Source organism: Bufo bufo, chromosome 2, assembly GCF_905171765.1.
Source record: "Bufo bufo chromosome 2, aBufBuf1.1, whole genome shotgun sequence".
NCBI classification, from domain to species: domain Eukaryota; kingdom Metazoa; phylum Chordata; class Amphibia; order Anura; family Bufonidae; genus Bufo; species Bufo bufo.
Window position 1 is genome coordinate 832,253,906 of NC_053390.1, and position 18,197 is coordinate 832,272,102.

The 18,197-nt window shown below is 47.9% G+C and overlaps 1 protein-coding gene across 1 annotated transcript in view; it reads right to left on the bottom strand.

Annotated features, from left to right (window-relative positions):
* LOC120991097 overlaps positions 1 to 7,992 on the bottom strand; it is a 94,642-nt gene extending 86,650 nt beyond the window's left edge. The window contains exons 1-3 of the mRNA XM_040419989.1: positions 7,890 to 7,992; positions 7,328 to 7,355; positions 4,751 to 5,042 (exon numbers count right to left, since the gene is read on the bottom strand). Of these exons, the coding sequence (XP_040275923.1) occupies positions 4,751 to 5,042; positions 7,328 to 7,355; positions 7,890 to 7,992 (423 nt within the window). The remainder of the gene's footprint in view (positions 1 to 4,750; positions 5,043 to 7,327; positions 7,356 to 7,889) is intronic.
* Positions 7,993 to 18,197: the final 10,205 nt, after the last annotated feature.

Below are 18,197 nucleotides of genomic sequence, written 5' to 3' on the forward strand. Positions count from 1 at the left end.
CAACTTCCAGGAGGGAACCTTCAGTTTGATATTTTTAGTAGACAACCACACCAAATCACCCACATTCAGGTCCGGACCAGGCACACGTCTCTTATCCACCACACGCTTATATCTCTCACTCATGCTCTTTAGATTACCCTGAATCTTTTGCCAAATAGATGACAAAGACGAGGAAAATCTCTCCTCATCAGGTAAACCAGAAGACCCCTCGCCAGACAATGTCCCAAACTGCGGATGAAACCCATATGCACCAAAAAAATTGTGATTTATCCGAGGACTTCTGGCGACAGTTATTTAAAGCAAACTCAGCAAGGGACAAAAAAGAACACCAACCCTCCTCATTCTCTGCCACAAAACAGCGCAGATATGTCTCCAGATTCTGATTGACGCGTTCTGTCTGGCCATTCGACTGCGGGTGAAAAGCAGAAGAGAACGACAACCGAACCCCCAAGCGAGAACAGAAAGCCCTCCAGAATCTGGAAACAAACTGCGTGCCCCTATCAGAGACTATGTCTGAAGGAATACCATGCAATTTGACAATGTGATCAACAAATGCCTGCACCAGCGTTTTAGCATTGGGTAACCCAGGAAAGGGAATGAAATGCGCCATTTTGCTAACACGGTCCACCACCACCAGAATCACAGTCTTCCCCGAGGAACGAGGCAGGTCCGTAATGAAGTCCATGGACAGATGCGTCCAAGGACGGGAAGGAATGGGTAACGGGAGGAGAGGACCCGATGGCCGTGAATGAGGGACCTTGGCACGAGCGCAGGTCTCGCAGGCTGCCACAAAACCCTCAACCGTCTTACGAAGAGCCGGCCACCAGAATCTCAGAGCAATGAGATCCACTGTGGCTCTACTCCCCGGGTGCCCAGCAAGGACAGTATCGTGGTGCTCCATAAAAACCTTGTGTCATAAAGCGAGAGGCACAAACAACCTCCCAGGAGGACAAAGATCAGGAGCCTCTGCCTGGGCTGCCTGAACCTCTGCTTCCAATTCAGGATAAAGAGCAGAGACGACCACCCCTTCAGCCAAAATGGGACCCGGGTCTTCAAAGTTCCCTCCTCCCGGAAAACAATGTGACAGGGCATCAGCCTTCACATTTTTAACCCCATGGCGGAACGTGACAACAAAATTAAACCTAGAAAAGAATAAAGACCATCTGGCCTGTCTCGGGTTCAGACGCTTGGCTGACTCCAAGTAGGCCAAATTCTTATGGTCGGTAAACACGGTAATAGGGTGACTGGCTCCCTCTAGCCAATGGCGTCATTCCTCAAAAGCTAATTTGATGGAAACAACTCCCTATCTCCCACATCGCAATTTCTCTTTGCGGAGGAGAGTTTCTTTGAGAAAAAGGCACACGGTCGCTATTTGGCAGGAGAGGGACCCTGAGACAAGACTGCACCCACACCCACCTCAGAAGCGTCCACCGCAACAATGAAAGGCAGAGAGACATCAGGTTGTACCAAGATGGGAACGGAAGCAAAACTCTCTTTGATAGTAGAAAAGGCCTTAAGCGCATCCACCGACCAGGAGGAAAAATCTACCCCCTTTTTAGTCATATCAGTGAATGGCTTAACAACAGAGGAATAATTAAAAATGAACTTCCTGCAATAATTGGCAAAGCCCAAAAACCGCATCAGCGCCTTCTGATTCTCAGGAAGCTCCCAATCAAGCACAGCGCGGACCTTCTCAGGGTCCATGCGAAAACCAGAAGCGGAGAGAAGAAAACCCAGAAATTGAATTTCTGGAACCGCAAACACACATTTTTCCAGTTTAGCGTACAATTTATTCTCCCGCAGAATCAGCAAGACCTGACATAGGTGGTCCCTATGAGTTTTGAAATCAGGAGAAAAAATCTAAATGTCATCCAGATACACCAGTACAAATTTCCCCATTAAATGACAGAAAATGCTGTTCACAAAATGTTGGAAGACGGCTGGAGCATTCATCAAACCAAAGGGCATAACCAAATTCTCAAAATGGCCCTCAGGGGTATTGAAGGCCGTCTTCCATTCGTCTCCTTCCCTGACCCTGACTAGGTTGTATGCCCCTCTTAAATCCAACTTAGAAAAAACTTTTGCCCCAACAATCTGGTTAAACAGGTCCGGGATCAGAGGAAGTGGATAAGGATCATGAATTGTGATACAGTTCAGCTCCCTGAAATCCAGACATGGTCTTAAAGAACCATCTTTTTTCTTAACAAAAAAAATAACAGCGGCAACAGATGACTTCGAGGGTCGGATGTGTCCCTTTCTCAGGCTCTCAGAGATGTAAGTACGCATAGCGACCCTTTCAGGTTGGGAGAGATTGTATAAACGTGATTTAGGCAGTTTGGTGCCTGGGATGAGATTAATAGGGCAATCATACTCCCGGTGAGGAGGTAGGTCTTGGACACCACTCTCTGAAAACACATCCGAAAATTCAGAGAGAAAAGATGGTACAGACTTGGTAGAAACCTCTGAGAAAGACGCCGTGAGGCAATTCTCTCTGCAAAAGTCACTCCAACCATTTATTTGCCTTGCTTGCCAATCAATGGTGGGGTTACGTTTAGAGAGCCAGGGTAGCCCCAACACTAGAGGAGTAGGTAATCCGCCCAGGACGAAACATGACACATCCTCAACATGAGCATCATCCACAGTCAAACGGATATTGTGAACTATGCCCTTTAACGACTTTTTGAGAAAGTGGAGCGGAATTGATAGCAAAAACAGGTATCCTGTTCAATTTCCGCATCAACCTTGCCAATAGTAACAGATGGAAAGTTTTTAGAGAATTTTTTTTCTTTTTGTTTTTTTATTACCCTCAAAAGACTCCCTGAATCTCCTAGAGGGGCAAACATTTGCCAAATGATTTATACCTCCACAACAGAAACAAACACTCCTCTGAGAGCTGAATCTTCTACTATCTGAGGCAAGCAAACTAAGCTGCATGGGCTCCTGCTGAGAGGGGATTGAGAGAGACTGAGGCCCCTGCGCACTGAATGAGACCTCCCCACTGTCCTTGGACTGGATATGACAGGAAGGAGTGATCTCTCCTCTCTCTCTAAGACGCCTGTCAATACGAACAGCTCGAGACATGGCAGACTCCAACGAGTCAGGTCTCTCATGAAAGGCAAATGCATCTTTCAATCCCTCCGATAGACCATGGCAAAACTGACTTCGGAGTGCAGCATCATTCCAACCAGTATCAGCTGCCCATCTCCGAAATTCTGAACAGTATATCTCTGCGGACCGTTTACCCTGGCATAAATGACGCAGTTTAAATTCAGCCAGAGCAATACGATCCGGATCATCATATATCTGACCCAGGGCTACAAAAAATTCATCCACCGATCGGAGGGGCCGTGCCCCCACCAGCATCGAAAAGGCCCAAGACTGAGCGTTATCCCTGAGCAGCGAGATGATGATCCCCACCCTCTGCTCCTCATCACCAGAGGAATGGGGAAGTAGGCGAAAATGGAGTTTGCAAGCCTCTCTAAAACTAACAAAATTCTCACTACCCCCAGAGAAAGTATCCGGAAGTGAGATCTTAGGCTCAGAACAAACTCCATGAACACAAGCAGAACTGGTCACCTGAAACTGAGATACAGTTTCACGGAGATCTGCTACCTCCAATGAAAGACCCCGCATGCGGTCCGTCAAGGCTGAAACCGGATCCATGCTAAAAACGGTTTTGGTGGTTTATAATGTCACGGATGGTGTTGCAGAAAACTGGAAGTCACAAATAAACATCAGACTGACTTGATCCCAAACTAAGGAACATATGGGTAAGCCCTGTAAAAGCCCTAGAGCTCTCCCTTACTGCTCAGCCCATGCAAAGATCTCTATGATAGATAATTGCATGCCTTCGTGCCTCGACTATATGACACCTGAAATCCTTACAATAGTGAGGGGACACGACCACCGGCTCCCTGCACTTAATACGGAGGGAGTCAGGGTCACCTAGAATCAAGCCAGCAGAAAAACACAAATAACACAAATAAATGAAGAGACTTATCTGAGGAACCAGCAGTTGCAGCTTCTAGCAGAGAGCACAATCCAGGAAGTAGTATAAACCACAAAGTGAGGCAGTATGGGAGGGGCTATAAAGGGAGGCAATCAGTGTGAATAGATGACAGCTGGGAGAAGGAAAAGATATGACAAAGTGAAAGCAAAACAAAAGAACATCATGCAGGAGGTACAGAAGAACGTCTGTCAGAGCTTCTTAGAGATCTTGCGGTGACAGGTTCGGGTAGAATCGATTGAGGTCTGAACCAACCTTTTTAAAACATTTGGTGAATGGGAACTGAACTACATCTCAAAATGTTCATTCATCTCTATTTGAGATGATTTAGGAAGGTAAAAAAAGCATGTGAGCTGTACATAGGTGAGTGAACGAAAGAAGAGCTGATGTGGAGAGAAATCAATGGAAGGGTAACAGGGCAATGAGTGTGGAGGAGCCGAGCACATAATAATTGTACAGAGAGACAATGAACATAATTAATGAAGAGTGTGAAAATGTGTATGTATGTGTATCTCTCATCTCCTACCAGACTGCTGCCCTGTCTAACTGCCATGTTTAATTGCATGTCACTTGTCGACAACACTTTGCATATGGCGACCATGCTAACCCCACATGACCATTTGAACAAAATACACAAATCTTAAACATCATCATGTATTCTGCTGTATAGTGAAGTTATAACCATCAATTTGTATCTATATCTGTATTTTGTTGTGTGATACATACCACAGAGAGGCCACTAACCTGTGTAATCTTATATAGACTGAGGAATTCTATCAGGGCTCTATTTGTATCAGATCCAGGATTAGTCACAAAAGCAGCCACTTCTCCATTATCCACACAAGAGTAATTTGGAGCCTCCTTGTCTTTTCCAGACGTTATTTGCATGGCAGACTTCAGAGATTTCCTCGAACTTCCACATGTGTCAAATATTTTATAGCCGAGAGTAATATTAGGCAGAAAGTCGGGATCTTTGTTAATCTCATCAATAGCAAAAATGAAAGCCAAAATGTTTTTATATGGATCAACTTGAACTCTGAAATGCGTACAACATCATCAATGTAATGAGATCAACACAATATACAAAGAGCTTCATTTACATTGTATTTATAGCTTTGGTCTAATGGTTCCTGACTAAGCCACATTGTGAGGGCATTAAAATGTAACATTGACCTTAAACTATGGCCACATTCAAACGGCAGTATCTTAGAAAATAATCACAAAAAAGTAAGTTTTGAAATTTGCAATTATTTTTTCCTTTGGAACCCTCCTGACTGGCCTTAAAAAACCCAATGCAAATTATTAATCACAACATGACTGTGTGAAAGTTACCTAAATCTACAGAACTAATGGTACTAAGACCCTGCATTCACAGACCCCATACACATGGAACCTCTACAGGTCTGGATGAAGGTCTGATATGCACTCTATGTGTCACCGTATAATGACTCTGTGAGGCACTGGATCTTTCCCTAGAAGCAATGCAATAATTTACAATATACAGTGTAATGAGAACAAATAAATGTGTGGAGTAATAAAATCTACTCACTCTGTGCAGTAAAGGAATAAACAGAGATTTGTAGAAAATACAGGAACATTCATAATGTCCAGATGAGCAGAAATCAGCCCTCCGATAATGATGTCTCCTTCCTGAAAATATTTGTATTCAAATTCAACTATCAGGTTCCTCAGGCTACACGATGAGTATATCTGACCACATAATGTAAGAAAGATAACGAACATAGAAGATATAGAGTATGTGGGAGACCAATCCATGACCCACAAGATCTGATCTTCTCCTGCAGTCTGGTCATTGAAAGCTCCACAGAACCTCAGCACAGAGGAGAGATGACAGTCAGCAGCTGCTTATATTCATTACCTGGGGCTGATTTACATCCAGAGATTGTGCAGGGGAATTGTTAACAACTTTATTAATAATTCTAAGAAAGATTATATGAAAATATGTCAGTGAGCTACATTTATTTCAACCATAGATTTCCTTCCAGCACTCTTTAATAAGATGTTAAAACCAAGTTTATTTGAAATCTATTAAAAACATAAGTGTAAGCCGTGTACTGGGGTGGGCTCCCCAGGATACAGTGAAGTCACGAACGAGGAAAGCAACCCCAACACCAGCTTTTGCCAAAACAGAAATTTACTTAAAGGGATTCTGTCATCAGAAATTAGTCCTATAAGCTAAACATATGGCGATGTCCCTTGTAAAACACTGAATCCTAAAGTGAGTTTATCAAATGCCCCTGTGGCTCTATATTCATAAAAAGAGGTTTATATCACCTGTCAATCACTTCAAAATGTGTCCAAGGGGACGTCTCATGGTGAAAGGTGCCCGGCTGCAGCCATCTCGTTTAGGTGCCCAGCGCCACCTTCTGAGCTGAAATCGCCGCCCTCCCTTTCATTCGATCCGCCTACCTCAGGTGACTAACCTTCCTTGTGCCCAGCCGTGCCCAGCCACGCCCGCCTGTGAAGGAGCCCAGCACTGTCTATGTCTCCTCCTTTCATCAACGATAGATAGCCGTAATCTCGCATGCGCAGTTCTTTCCTTGAGGCTGATGCCAGCACAGGGAAGGAACACTATACCGGCACTGCGCATGCGCGAGCTCGCGCATCGCGAGATTACGTCTATCTATCGTTGATGAAAGGAGGAGACATAGACAGTGCTGGGCTCTTTCACAGGCGGGCGTGGCTGGGCACGGCTGGGCACAAGGAAGGTTAGTCACCTGAGGTAGGCGGATCGAATGAAAGGGAGGGCGGCGATTTCAGCTCAGAAGGTGGCGCTGGGCACCTAAACGAGATGGCTGCAGCCGGGCACCTTTCACCATGAGACGTCCCCTTGGACACATTTTGAAGTGATTGACAGGTGATATAAACCTCTTTTTATGAATATAGAGCCACAGGGGCATTTGATAAACTCACTTTAGGATTCTGTGTTTTACAAGGGACATCGCCATATGTTTAGCTTATAGGACTAATTTCTGATGACAAAATCCCTTTAAATGTGGCAATAAACACAACTGTTCTGGTTCTGGTCAAACTGCCAGTTCGGTTGATGTACTGCTCCGAATTTGATTAATGTACGTGCACGGAGAGATGAAACTGAGACAACACACAGCTAGGGGTTATAACAGGATCTCTGGTTTATTTGCGGAGCAGCAGACAGTACATAGGTTAGGACAGGAAAGAGTGGGGGGTGTAAGGTGGCGTGTATCTTTTCTATTGGCTATAAACCCTATATTTTCTGTAACATTGATGACAAGAGGAAGTTCCCCCCTCTCCCCCCTTGCTGGTGGGTGAAGCCGTTACTTCTTTTCTTTGAAACTGCTTGCTTGAGCTGAACGTAAACCACAAAGAAGCACATGATAAAACACAAAGTAAGATTCTAGTTTATAGGCGTTGGCTGAATGCCTGGCCGCCATATTAGCTAAACATAGTCCTCAACAAGCAAGTATCCATTTTGTCTTAATGGTCCATAACAGTCCCCCCTTGGAAACCTGATTGTAGACTTTCCCTTCGCCTAGCGAATCCCCTGGGCATACCATTCGTATCCTCTTCACCCGCAGTGGCGACAACCTACCCCTTCTAGGTAGGCTCCCGGTTGCTCAGACTTGTGGTAATACCCTGGAATTCATCTCACCCTATCTCAGCCAGACATCTTAGTGAGCAGGGGGAGCTGAGTTGAGCGATGTTTCCTTCTGTTCTTCCTCATCGTAGAGAAGCATGATAGGGTGTTTATCAGTTTTCTTCATTCTTTTTGAAAAGCGGGTCACTCAAATAAGAACAAGCTTAATCACTACATATATCACCAATATTATTAGGGCTACCTGCAATATTACTTGGACAATTCCCATGAGCCAACCCCCAATACCTTTAAACCAGTTGTCGGGGTTAAGGAAAGAGAAGGTATCAGACCACCATGTATCTTTATCAGCTTTATGTGAGTCCAGCCATTTATCCCTTAGATCTGCCATTTTCTCTATACCCACCTTAACTTGCAAATTACCCTGCGGGTCTATGTAATGGCAACAAGAGGGTCACACAACCTGGCACATACCTCCATCTTTAGCTGTAACATAATCTAGAACTAATGTGTGTTGGTTGGTGACAATGTTCGAGGTATTCATAAGTCTCATCACTTCCCATATTTGGTCATCCAGGTAGTCTGTTGCTACTACCAGATGATCCCACATCTGCATTATCATGGGATATATGAAGATGGAACTAACAATTTTGTTGGAAATGCTCATCTCTACTACATGTGACTTGCCAGAGTGTGGTACTATAAAGGTGGCAGGAGTAAGCCTGGCGATGGTGCACAGTCCTGTGACATTCTCGGATAACCAGGGCTTTTTTTCTCAGAGAAAAGGTGGTGGAACTCACTTAGTGCCCCCCGTAGATGACTCCATAGTACTCCTCTCCTCCCTTCCCCATAGTACCCACCATGTGTCCCAGTATAAAATGCTACTGTACAGAGCCCCCCATATAAAATACCCCTTCTTTGTGACCTCAGTAGATGCCCCTATAGTGCCCACCAATAATGTGCCAGTAATAAGTGCCTCAATCACGTGCCACTGCCAGTAATAAGTGCCCCCCATCACGTGCCAGTAACAAGAGCCCCCCATCACGTGCCAGTAATAAGCCCTCATCACGTGCCAGTAATAAGCCCCCATCACGTGCCAGTAATAAGCCCCCCATTACGCGCCAGTAATAAGCCCCCCCATTACGTGCCAGTAATAAGCCCCCCCATTACGTGCCAGTAATAAGCCCCCCATTACGTGCCAGTAATAAGCCCCGCTATTACGTGCCAGTAATAAGCCCCGCTATTACGTGCCAGTAATAAGCCCCCCATCATGTGCCAGTATTAAGCCCCCATCATGTGCCAGTATTAGGCCCCCCCCATCATGTGCCAGTATTAAGCCTTCCATCATGTGCCATTAAGCCCCCCACCCCCCCATCATGTGCCATTAAGCCCGCCTGCCCCCCCATCATGTGCCGCCAGTATTGTAATAAGCCCCCCAATGTGCCAGTAACACTATTGTAAAAAAAAACAACAAAAAAAAATATTATACTTACCTCAGTGTCAGCGATGCGATGCAGGCCTCTTCCGGCCTGTGTCCCGTGCTGTATGGCTCAGGCGGCGCGATGACGTCATCGCGCCGCCTATGCCGGCCTAGTGCCTGCAGCCTATCAGAGGAAGGGGACAGGCAGATTACTATGGAGATGAGCGCAATGGAAGCACTCATCTCCCTGTGCCCGACGGCGGCGGCTCAATTAGGGGGGAGGCATTTTAATTGGGGGGGCACATGGGGGGGCACAGCGTGATGTAGGGGGGGCCGTGGCGCCCTCTGGCCCCCCTCCTGGCGACGCCACTGCTAAGCAGCGGGCCGGCTGGGCCCAGTAACTAAAGGGGGGCGGGGCGAGTTGGCAATAGGTGGCGGAACGCCGTTCCGGGGCGTTCCGCCAGATAAAAAGGCCTGCGGATAACCATTTGTATGCTTTGTGTCCACAAACTAAGTATATGTCTTCTGGAACTGCCACTGCTGTGCTATTGAATAATCGGGTAATTATTTTGGCTAATTTTATCCCTTTCGCCAGCTCATATCTTTTTGACTGACCTTCGGTGTCGTTAGCTAATATGCCTGTCAGGAGATCCTGTACAGTACGGTTGTTACAGGGCAGGTCCTTTCCGTTCACAGCATCTACACCAATACACTGCACGTGGCTGTCTGTTTTTGAGTTATTGCAACCTGAGTGTATGTGTGTACTAAATGTCATACCTTTGGTTTGTACTTGGAAACAATAACAGTGTGTCCAGCTAGGAAAACATGTGACATTAGCCCAGTGTCCCTCTTGCCAGGGAGTAGAGCTGTAATCTACCGAGGGTCCTGATCTGTTTATCATGAGCCATGGGGCATCTGCCCACCATGCGACAGGTAAGGCCACTTCCCTGTCCTTGTGTGTACTGGATTTAACTTGGTGTATGCTAGTGAGAAAGATGGTAGAATTAGACAGGTCAATCAGTTCAGAAAGGTCCAGGGGTATTGCAAAATAAGGCATACTGGTTGAACTCACGGGACTGTGGGTACAGATCCAACAATCTCTCAGAGTTTCTGTCTCCTTCAACCCCTGGACTAAAATTTGATGGTGCCGTATCAGTGAATTGTCCCACTCATCACCCAGTGGCGTGAATACTGCGGATATGCCTACTGTCAAAGTCATGATCAGTATGTGAATCCTCATGGCTTATGGTTCCTGGGACGATGGGACAGAGTTAGGATCTGGAATGGAAGAGAAAACTTGTGCATGTATATTAGACAATTGCTTGCTCAAAGCAACAGATTCATAATGCATTTGTAACTGTTGTGGGAAATACTGTCCCATTCTTGGCCCTGTCCCAAATAAGATCTCATATGGGGTTAGTTTGTGTGGGGGCCTTGGTGTATGCCTAACTGAAAAAAGGATTATAGGCAAACACTGAACCCAATCAAGCCCTGTCTCCCTGGTCATCTTCAGCATTTTAGATTTCAACACCCCGTTCAATCTTTCGACTTTGCCGCTGCTTTGGGGCCTGTATGGGGTATGATACGCTAGGTGTGACTCTACCATCTTCCAGACCTCTTGGGTTAGACTAGCAGTGAATGCTGGGCCCTGATCACTCTCAATGACATCAGGTACTCCAAACCTACAGACAAGCTCCTGCATCAGTTTTTTAGCAGTAGTGGTTGCTGTCTGGTTTCGGACGGGGTAGGCTTCTGCCCACCCAGAGAACAAGTCTATCACTACTAGCACATATTGAAACCCTTGGCACATTGGCATCTGGATATCTTCGATTTGTATCCTCTGAAAGGGATATAAGGCTTTTGGGAGACATTTTCGGGGCGTGGGCTCGGTTCTGCCGGGGTTACACTCTGCACAGATGAGACACGCTTGAATATGTCTCACCAGGACAGGGGTTATCCCTGGGGCCACCCATATTTTGTCATTTAGTTCTTTCATGATGGTTTTGGATTGGTGGGTGGGCCCATGGGCAACTGAGGCTATAAGGGGATAAAGAGCTCTGGATAAGCACACTATCTTTCCTTGTGTCCAGAGTACAGATTCTTCTTCGAGGGCTGATTCTTTCAGCCAGATTTCCTTTTCCCTGGGAGTGGCCTGTTTCTGCATTTGTTTCAGTAGGTTCCATGTGATTTCTTCTTGTTCCAGGTCTTCCTGTGTTACCATAATATGGTCTGACTGGACTCTTTCCTCTTTCACTGCTGCTTCCTTGGCTGCTTAGTCAGCAAGGGCGTTTCCTCTGGCCTCAGGGGTGTCAGCTCGAGTATGGGCCTTTACTTTGATCACTGCCCCTTTGAGTGGGCAGGAGTACTGCTGCCATTAGGGCCACTACTGCTGCAGCATTCTTAATTGGGGTTCCTGCAGCTGTGATGTAATCCCTTCCATATTAGTCCAAAGTCATGAATCACTCCAAAGGCATATCTAGAATCTGTGTAGATATTGGCGGTAGAGTCTTTTGCCATGAGGCAGGCTTCAGTGAGGGCAATGAGTTCAGCCTCTTGTGCTGACTGGTCTGGGCGCAATTGTCTTGCACACAGCACTTCATGCTCACTAGTGACTGCCATGCCTGTATGGAACTTCGCCTTGTCATCGGCGTACCTTGAGCCGTCCACAAAGAGAGTCCAATGAGGGTTTGTCAGAGGAGTGTCTTGGACTGATGGTGGTGTCCCTACTTCAGCTTCCATCATTGTGATGTAATCATGTTCTTGTTCCTTGTAAAAAGAGTCAGTTGAGGCCCATAGTTCTTCTTCCTGAAGATCCTCTTCACCATGTAGATCAATAAAATCTTCAGAATCTCCAGTATACTCCTCCCTTGGAAGAGGAAGGAGTGCAGCAGGATTGTGGATGTGGCATCTCTGAATGGTGACATTATCTGGCAGGAGCAGACTACACTGAAGCCGGAGGTGACGCTGTGCAGTGAGGTGTTTAGGTTGAGTCTGCTGGAGGATGGCAGAAATGTCATGGGGAGCCAGAATAGTGAGGAGATGACCCAGCACAACGTCAGATGTGACGTCTAGAAGAGAGCTGGCGGCATGGACAGCTCTGACGCAGGAAGGGGCGGCTCTGGCTACCGGGTCAAGACGCTTAGAATAGTAACCCAAGGGTCAATTGCGGCCACCATGAGTTTGAGTGAGGACTCCAGTGGCGTGACCTTGGCGTTCCATGACATACAGTCGGAAAGGAAGGTTGTAGTTGGGGATGCCAAGAGCAGGGGCAGATGCAATGGTGGCCTTCAGTGACTGAAAAGCTTCTCCGGCCTCCATTGTCATCTGGAAAGGAGTAGCAGCATTGCGAGGTATACAGTCATATAAGGGCTGCATGAGGACAGAAGCATCAGAGATCCAGGGCCTGCAGTAGGAGATGATTCCCAGAAAGGTTTGCAGCTGATGAGGGGTGTCCGGGAGTTGGTTGTCAGAGATAGCTTTCTTCCTCGCCTCAGTTAGGTGCTTGTGACCTTGAGAGATACAATGACCTAGGAAGACAACTTTGGGGAGACACAGTTGTAGTTTGGCTTGTGAGACTTGACATCCAGCGGAGGCTAGGAACTGAAGAAGTGAGACAGACTTAGTCATGCAGATTTGGGGAGAGACCGCACAGAGGAGAAGGTCATCCACATATTGGAGGAGTTCTTCATCCGGGTGATCTGCTTGCCAGGGTTGCAGAACAGAGGACATAGCCTTGCTGAAGCAGGAAGGGCTGTTTTGGGGCCCTTGAGGCATAACAGTCCAGGTGTACTGTTTGCCTGCATGTGTGAAAGCAAAAAGAAACTGACATTTCTCATGTAAGGGAATAGAAAAGAATGCATTGGCCAGATCAATGACAGTGAAAGTAGTGGCAGTGGGTGGAATGCCAGCAAGGAGTGTGTGCGGGTTGGGGACAATAGGTGTCTCAAGAACAGTAGCCTCATTGACAGCTCGGAGGTCCTGCACCATGCGGTACGTTGGAGGCTGTCCTTTCTACCTTTTCTTTCAAACTTGGTAAAGGGGTGAGTTACAGGGAGAGGTAGTGATCTTGATTGCCCCATTCTGCAGGAGGGCCTGCACCTGGAGGGTAATAGCATCCTGTTGTGAGATAGAAAGCGGATATTGCGCTTTGTATGGCAGAACCTTGGGATCCTTCAGGGTCATTGAGGCGTCCGATATCCTGGGGTCCTTTGGCCCAGAGAGTATTGGGGATGAGGTGCAAAATGGTTTGCAGCGAATTCCCTTTCTCATATGAGTCAGTGTCCTGAAGTGTGGTTAATGCCATAAGGAGGCAAGTATCTTCCGGGTGTAGGGCTGTACCGAGAGTGAACGTTCCATCCTCTTTGAACTGTATGTTAGCCTGGATTTTCTGAAGAAAATCAGAGCCTAACAGATTGAAGGGGCATGTTTGGCTGACAACAAACTGCGACATGACTCCTGCAGGGAGGTGGAGTTGGGGGGTTTTAGTCCGGGAGAATCTAGGGGAAGTTACTGAGAGTAGCTTGGTCACGGGGTTATGTTGCACAACCCCCTCTAGTCCAGAACAGGGTAATTGAATGTCAGTGAGCCAAGAATGAGGTACGGCAGTCTCACATAATACACTGCGGGCTGCACCAGTGTCTACAAGAAATGAAAGTTCCTTTCCTGCCACCTCGAGAGTCAATCGAGGGGTGGGACCGGTAGGAGGGGTAGAGACTGTCATACATGGAATGTCCCCTCCCTGCACTGGTTTGCCAGCGTCCTATTGCAATGAAGGGGGCTGAGTGCCCCCCTGTCGCCATTGATTGGTTGGCAACAGACGTTTGCTACGGCAGTGCCATTTGATGTGTCCGGGCTTGCCGCACCCATAACAGACATAAGGTGGTGGGTGTTCTTCACCATCTTCTCCTGACATTACGGCTATCACAGCAGCACGGGTTTTCTTTGTGTTACTCTCTAGACCCTTTGCAATCTGCTCCAACATATCTAGTGTCAAGGATTTCCACTCGGGGTGACAAATCACAAGGGCTTTGTTTATCTCTGGTCGTAGACCATCGACAAAAGAGCGGGCCAAGAGTCTGAGATGAACAGGCTCATTCTGACTAAAACCCATGTCTTTGTAATTTTGTTTAATCCTCTGAGCAAATTTCTCGACAGTTTCAAATTTTTCCTGTGTCATATCCTGTAATGTGGTAGATTGGTCTGCTAATCTTGCTTTTGCCCATTTCTGTAGTTGTTCTATAAAGTATTCTCCAGACTCAGGATCCCAGGGGTCAAAGTTGTGCTCGGATCGGCTCATGATGAGAGGGTCCCCTACCTAAGCCTATACTCCACCCCCCCTACCTAGAAGCAGCAGAGTTATGCCGGAACTGCTTATCGAAGGGTAGCCTAAAGGGGGCCACACCAATGATGAGTCCTGAGAAGAAGGGAGGGCTTCTGGGTGGGTCGAAAGCATTCAAACCGACAAGTGGGGGCAGGAGAGCCAGGTTTAAATAATTAAAGCCCCGCCTCCCCTCACACAAACACGGCACTCTTAATTGCCTACCACTTGTGCTCGGATCGGCTCATGATGAGAGGGTCCCCTACCTAAGCCTATACTCCACCCCCCCTACCTAGAAGCAGCAGAGTAATGCCGGAACTGCTTATCGAAGGGTAGCCTAAAGGGGCCAAAAGAACCATGCATAGGAGTTTGAAAACTTGATAACAGAAACTACAAACCAAAACTCGAAAGCCAGTTATATTTCGTATAACGCATGGAACACGCGGAACTGCGACGACCCAACCGTTTGATGACATTTACTGGCACCTTATGCATGGACGCCGCAGCTGCCGCGCCCATGCGGAAGGAATGTCCTGTGATCCAGAGAGGACCGACCCCTGAACCTGTCAACTAAACCTGAATGTACGTAAGAAAGGCCGCGGTGGTTAGCCGGGCATTGCCTAGTTCGAGTACGGGAGAACATGCCGCTTGGACTAAATACTACGCAGCCAAGCCTTCAAGGCCTGCACCGGACACCATCTGCTGTCCGTGGGAAAGTATCTGACCGCCACTGATTCCCCCGGCCGTGACGTCTTGGACGAGGCCAAGGTGAGGACATAAATGGACCCGCGCCGGATGAGCTGACCTTTCCGCAAGCACCCAGCCAGCGTATTGGTGCCCATGAGCTCGCCTGACCTGAGGAATCCATGGAAGGCCAGGTACAAGGCTGTTTCTACCAGAGCGCTAACCTGCGGCCCGAACGGTTTACCCTGCAGTTCGTCTGTCACGGCCTGAACAAGCTACCGGTAAATGGCTGACGCACATGTCGTTTCACAACAGACATATTGCGCAAACCCTTCAACGCCGCTTTGATCGGGTGGGCGGAGAAGAGTGACGGTAGGTCCGGATGTAGCATGTACCAATGGTGCTGAATACCTGCCAGGTATAGTTGACAATGCTATAGGACTGGTTTAATTGAGAGTGGCAAAACCCTGACGAAGCCCAATAGGTGAGTGATAGGCCCCCGGCCAGCGGCCGGGTAGGTGTTCTCATATCTCTGAAACAGGCGCCAAGCTGTCTTGTAAGCCCTCAGAGTATTACTGGCCAAGGAATTGGCTATCAGTCTCTTAGCTATGGTGAGATGAGAGACTAGTCCCAGCGCAGCTGGGCCTGGTGAGGAATCTTTTTTTTTTTTCTCCATGCGTGAGAGACTCTAATGGCGGAGTCATGTGTGTAAACCTAAAGCGGAGAAGCCATGCACGAGAGACTAATGGCGGAGCCATGCGTGAGAGACTAATGGCGGAGTCATATGTGTAAAACTAAAACGGAGAAGCTCTGCGTGAGAGACTCTAATGGCGGAGTCATATGTGTAAAACTAAAACGGAGAAGCCATGCGTGAGAGACTCAGATGGCGGAGTCATATGTGTAACCTAAAATGGAGAAGCCATGCGTGAGATATTCTAATGGCGGAGTCGTATGTGTAAAACTAACACGGAGAAGCCATGCGTGAGAGACTCTAATGGCGGAGTCGTATGTGTAAAACTAACACGGAGAAGCCATGCGTGAGGGCCTCTAATGGCGGAGTCATATATGTAACCTAAAACGGAGAAGCCATGCGTGAGAGACTCTAATGGCGGAGTCATATGTGTAACCTAAAACGGAGAAGCCATGCATGAGAGATTTTAATGGCGGAGTCATATGTGCAAACCTAAAACGGAGAAGCCATGCGTGAGAGACTCTAATGGCGGAGTCGTATGTGTAAAACTAACACGGAGAAGCCATGCGTGAGAGACTCTAATGGCGGCGTCATATGTGTAACCTAAAACGGAGAAGCCATGCGTGAGAGACTCTAATGGCGGAGTCATATGTGTAACCTAAAACGGAGAAGCCATGCGTGAGAGACTCTAATGGCGGAGTCGTATGTGTAAAACTAACACGGAGAAGCCATGCGTGAGGGCCTCTAATGGCGGAGTCATATATGTAACCTAAAACGGAGAAGCCATGCGTGAGAGACTCTAATGGCGGAGTCATATGTGTAACCTAAAACGGAGAAGCCATGCATGAGAGATTTTAATGGCGGAGTCATATGTGCAAACCTAAAACGGAGAAGCCATGCGTGAGAGACTCTAATGGCGGAGTCGTATGTGTAAAACTAACACGGAGAAGCCATGCGTGAGAGACTCTAATGGCGGCGTCATATGTGTAACCTAAAACGGAGAAGCCATGCGTGAGAGACTCTAATGGCGGAGTCATATGTGTAACCTAAAACGGAGAAGCCATGCGTGAGAGATTCTAATGGCTGAGTCATATGTGTAAACCTAAAACGGAGAAGCCATGCGTGAGAGACTCTAATGGCGGAGTTGTATGTGTAAAACTAACACGGAGAAGCCATGCGAGAGAGACTCAGATGGCGGAGTCATATGTGTAACCTAAAACGGAGAAGCCATGCATGAGAGACTCTAATGGAGGAGTCATATGTGTAACCTAAAACGGAGAAGCTCTGCGTGAGAGACTCAAAAATTTTATTTTTTAGATATATATTTTTTTAAACTATAAACCACTTAAGCAGCTCCCGTATGGGCACAGCTCTGAGTACGAGCATGAAGAGCATGGTATAACGCAGATCACCTGCACGGACTAGCTAACATCCTGTGCCTAAATAACCCCCTTGGAACCTTATGTACGGCCGGCAGCAGGAAGCCAGCCACCGCCTATGATCTGCTCCCCCTGACCGAGCCTAGTACTCCTTCCCCTGATCCCTGCCTACCTAACGGCACGGCGGCCCGTGCCAGACTTTATTGAAGATGAGGAGCCTTTACCCCCCAGCCGCGTGGGGAGCTCACGCTGCTCCCTGGCAGAATGCACCAGTGCGGGGGAGCCCCCCTCCTCAGCTAGGGCCGACCCACCGCCGGCTGGACACTCGTACCGCGTGGGGAGCAGTGCCACTCCCTGGCAATGTGCACCGGATCAGAGGGAGCCCTTCCTTTACCATGGGCCCCGGCCCCCGCTGGTTTGAACCGTGTGCCGCGTGAGGAGCCGCACAGCTCCCTGGCATTGTGCACCGGTGCGGGAGTGCCCCCCCTCACCTAGGGGCTGGTTATTGTGACTGGAACCCGCTGGGAGACTGAAGCCTGACTGGACCTACCTGTGACCGTGAAGGCTGACCTCCCAGGCCATGGCTGACCCGCGTGCGTAGTCGTGACGCAACTACCCGTAGATGCCCACCCAGTGCCTGTAGTCAACGGGAGTGCGACCGAGTCTGTGGATGTGACCGACTAGCCCCTGTAGTCGTGAGGGGACCCTACATCGAGAGTAGCGGTAACGGACCATCGCCTGTAGACGTGGTAGTATTACCTCACGAGTCTGTTGACATGAGACTAATACCTGCAGTCGTGGCAGGCCTATATAATGAGTCTGTAGTCATAACAGATTTGTGCCTGCAGTCGTGGTAGGGCTTTAGAGCGGGTTTGTAGTCGTGACAGACTGATGCCTGCAGTCATGGCAGGGCTTTATAACGAGTCTGTAGTCGTGACAGACTGATGCCTGCAGTCATGGCAGGGCTTTATAACGGGTCTGTAGTCGTGACAGACTGATGCCTGCAGTCGTGGCATGGCTTTATAACGGGTCTGTAGTCGTGACAGACTGATGCCTGCAGTCGTGGCAGGGCTTTAGAGCGGGTCTGTAGTCGTGACAGACTGAT